This window comes from Lates calcarifer, unplaced genomic scaffold (assembly GCF_001640805.2).
Source record: "Lates calcarifer isolate ASB-BC8 unplaced genomic scaffold, TLL_Latcal_v3 _unitig_933_quiver_2163, whole genome shotgun sequence".
Taxonomy (NCBI): Eukaryota; Metazoa; Chordata; class Actinopteri; family Centropomidae; genus Lates; species Lates calcarifer.
In genome coordinates, this window is record NW_026118105.1 from 16,371 (window position 1) to 20,256 (window position 3,886).

Sequence of the window (3,886 nt, forward strand, 5' to 3'; positions counted from 1 at the left end):
GAATATCAGTAATTGTTATAAAATTGTTGCTACAGATTGATCCATTAAAATTACATGGAAACAGCTCAAAATCAGTGAGTACATTAGTTAATTCAAGTATGCATTGCACTGGGTGAACTGAAAAGAATTTCCTCAGTTGAAATGTTAGGAAAAGTATCATTAGGCTTGTGTATAGAATACACAAGAAGAAGACATTCATGTTTTATCAAATGTAATTTTTCTTTTGTTGCAGTTTCAACAATACTGCAACATTATATACGTCGCGCAGAACGTCGTTTGAGCCCACCCACCTGCCGTAGGTCACATTCTGTGCAGTTATGGTTGCTCTCAACGGAAGCTTCCTCAACCGGCCACAATAAAATAATAAAACAAGTCCGACACGATCATCTACAGTTATTTAGTATAGAAATTAATGGCGATACGGAATGCTCCGATATATAATTATAATTCTGTACAACACTGCACGACGTCTTAACCTGATTTTACAATATCTATTGTTACGTCGTCTAGCAAATAATGGCGAGTTTTTTATTTTGAAGATTCGCCGAGTTGAGTTCCGGTGTAATTGTAGCATTTCGCAGGACTAGACTTCCTGTCTTAGCCTCATGCGGTATTTCCATGGTCATATAGTATTAACTGTTAAGAACAGGCTCGTGTTAATGCTGGAGAGGTAAAGGTGAGATGAACGTTGATTATGATTATGTTGTTATTGTTATTATTATACAAAATAAAGTGTCTTTTAGTTTGAAGGATGTGCAGGCAGTCGCAGTCATTAAAACAAATTGCGTTTACCATACTTTGAGCCAGGAGGTGTAGCAGCAACAAAAAATGTATTGGATGGATTTTTCAAATTGCTGAGCATGTGAGCAGCCAGTCTCAGCAGAAGAAATGATTTGATCGTGGCCCAGACTGAAGACGTAAAAACACAACAGTCTGGCTTTACTCAGTGCCTTTCTCTTAAAATGTCTTGCCTGTCCAACCTGGATGTTTTTATTCAAAGTTTTTAATAGTCTCCTACCGCACTGAGGCTTTAGTGTTGTTCCTCACTTGTAAGTTGTTTTGAAAGCGTCTGCCAAATAAGTAAATGTAGTGCCTGACACTAAAAATTGCATGTCTGGTTGACTTAACACTTTTATTTTGGTATAGCTCCTTGATCAAATTATGGTTTTGTCTGTTTTTTGTGTGGCAGATTGATGGCTGCCTGTTTGCTGTGTCGACGGGTGCCCAGGATACCCTACCTCCAAGGCTTGAGAAAGAATTTTGCCCAGGCTCAACACTTCTATGACAAACCAGAGGATGAGACCAATGAGCAGAAAGGGGAGAATGGAGCATTTCAGCAGAAGGAAGCTGGTCTCCAAGAAGGCTACAGGCTGTTTTACAACCCATCTTCATATCATAAGTCTGTGTGGAACTCTGCAACCTCCCAGAGCCAAACAGATAATGATGAGGATGAAACCTGTCTCTCCACTCTTGCACCTTCCTTCTGGCAGCAGAGCAATCACTACAGTGTGAGTTGCTCGCGACACCTCTCCAGCTCAAAAAACACACTTCTTGACTTAGCTTTCAACAAAGGCCCTGAACCGGAGATGCCATCAGTGTCACCATACCACGAAAAACCCCTTATGCCAGATGTTCCAGTAGATACACGTGCCTTCCACAAATGCCGGCCTGAATATGCCTCCATGGCAGTGGACCTCACGCAACGGCCTCACCCACTAGAATGGAATGAGGCCCTCCAACTACTCCAAAAAGCGGCTGCGTTAAGGGGCAGCATGAAGCCATCTGATGTGTGTCAATTTCTTGTGGACCTCAGCCACTTACACCCAGACAGGACGTCATTATTGATGAGTGACCAGCGCTTCGCCATGCTCCTCCGATATTCTGTGGAAAACCTGCGCCTCTTTACTGACCTGCAGCTGCTGGAAGTGCTGCAGTCGTTTGTGTGGCTGGATATGCCCTCTTCCCACACTGTACTCGAGCTGTATGAGACCGAGCTGAGCCGAAGGACAAACCAGATGACTTTACACCAGTTACTGTTAGCCGCTGATTTGTGGCGCTGTACTGGAAAGCAAGCACAGCAATTCTTGCAGCACCTCTATGACTCAGTCCATTCATATCTGGGACAGATGGGAGTCCCTGAGCTAGTCCAGCTGTTGTATATAATAGGAGAAGGTAGGCAGTGCCCAGCAGACTTAATCCATCCTGTACAGCAGCTTCTCAGGTGCCATTTACAACAGTTGTACCCTGAGGAGGTTGGCGTTGTTTGCTTGGGGCTTTTTAAATCCCAAACTTCAATATCCCAGAGTGTAGTGACTAATATTGTTGATAAGGCACACTCTTTTGTGAACGAGATGAGTGACTTTGCTGTGGTGAATGTACTGAAATTGTTGCGTTTCAGCTACCTGTATCACAGAGCGTGGATGGAGGCCATGACAAAGGAAGTTCCTCGAAGGGCCCCCAAGATGGGTGTCAAGGGGCTGATGCATGTGACACTGACCTGTTCAGCAATGCATTATCGCAGTGATAACATCCTTATGGCTGTTGCTGAAAGAGTGCCCTCGCTGGTGCCACACTGCAGGAGCAAAGACGCGTGCAAACTCCTGTGGGCATTTGGCTCATTACAGTTTCTCCCAGTTCAGAGTCCAAGCTTCTATCCAAGCCTTACAGAGGCCCTGAGACAGAGGAAAGCTGAATTCCAACGATACCCAGAGCATCTGCTTACTGGTCTCCTAGGCCTGGCCTTTGTCTCTCAGTTCCCAGAGGACCTAATTGCATTAGCCTTAAGTCCTGACTTTGTCAGGTTAGCGCTGACATCAACACAGCTGGAGCTGAAAAAAGACTTGTTCACTTTAGAGGGGGCTGTGGTGCTGGAGTTGCCTCAGTGGACTGGCCCGCGACTGAGCTGCGAACTGAAGGAGGAGGTCACTGAGCTGCTGTGGAAGTTTGCACAGTCAGAATGTGTGCGAGAAACTTGAGGTTCAGGAGGCAGAATCTGCTCTGCAAGATCTGCTTGGAGGAGAGGAATTTGTATGTAAGAGAATGATTTTGCCCCACACTCGCTCCATTGACCTGGAAGTACATTTTGACTCCCACTGGGAAGCCGATACCTGTTAACCCAGCATCCCATGTGACCACATCATCTCCTGAGAACAGCACCGCCAAATTTACTTCAAAACCAGGGTCGGGGTAAAATGAACTTAGGAGTAACTATAACTGAGGAACTTATAGCACAGCTAACAAATACGAAAATCACAAAACCTTTAACCCTGTCTCCTACAGTTAAACCTACATCTCTTCACAGAGTGCAGCCTGATGAAGGGAGACTGTTTGACACAGGGCTCCACCTGACTGATGACATGATAAGAATCTCTCACCAAACACAGTGGCTCTGGCTCATCTCCACGGGGCTCCAAAGCAGTCAAAGTTGCAATCCAGGTTCCCAGCAAGAACCACTACTGCATCTACTCACAGCAGTTGTTGGGCCTTCATGCTATGAAGAGAAAGCACTTGAAGTTGGCAGGCTACAGAGTTGTAGAGCTTAGCCGTCACGAATGGTTTCCCATGCTGAGGAAAAGCAGGACTGAGAAGCTGGCATACCTGCACAGCAAAGTCTACGACTGTCTGTAATGATTCTCCAACCTTCAAGAGCCAAAAGAAAACATGGAAATTTTGGAAAACCTATGTAGACACTTTGGCTTTTGGGCAATATCATAGGTTGTTATGACAATGTGCAAAGCATAGAAAAATCTCTGATAAGGAGCTAGACAGAGCTAGTTTCCTATCTCTACCCCACCACTGACTTTTTGTACATGTTCAGTTCATTGTGAGGATTTTGTCAGTGTGTGACATTTCAAGATATTTTTGTGAAAAGAATGCAAATTAAAAA

The 3,886-nt window shown here is 44.7% G+C and overlaps 1 protein-coding gene across 1 annotated transcript; it reads left to right on the plus strand.

Moving 5' to 3' along the window:
- The first annotated feature begins 559 nt into the window (after positions 1-559).
- LOC108880362 (FAST kinase domain-containing protein 5, mitochondrial-like) lies at positions 560-3,672 on the plus strand. Its single transcript, XM_018671838.2, is given in 6 exon segments — positions 560-676; positions 1,190-2,963; positions 2,965-3,093; positions 3,095-3,157; positions 3,159-3,368; positions 3,370-3,672. Coding segments are annotated over 5 exon segments (2,430 nt in total). The 5' UTR covers positions 560-676; positions 1,190-1,193; the 3' UTR covers positions 3,628-3,672.
- Positions 3,673-3,886: the final 214 nt, after the last annotated feature.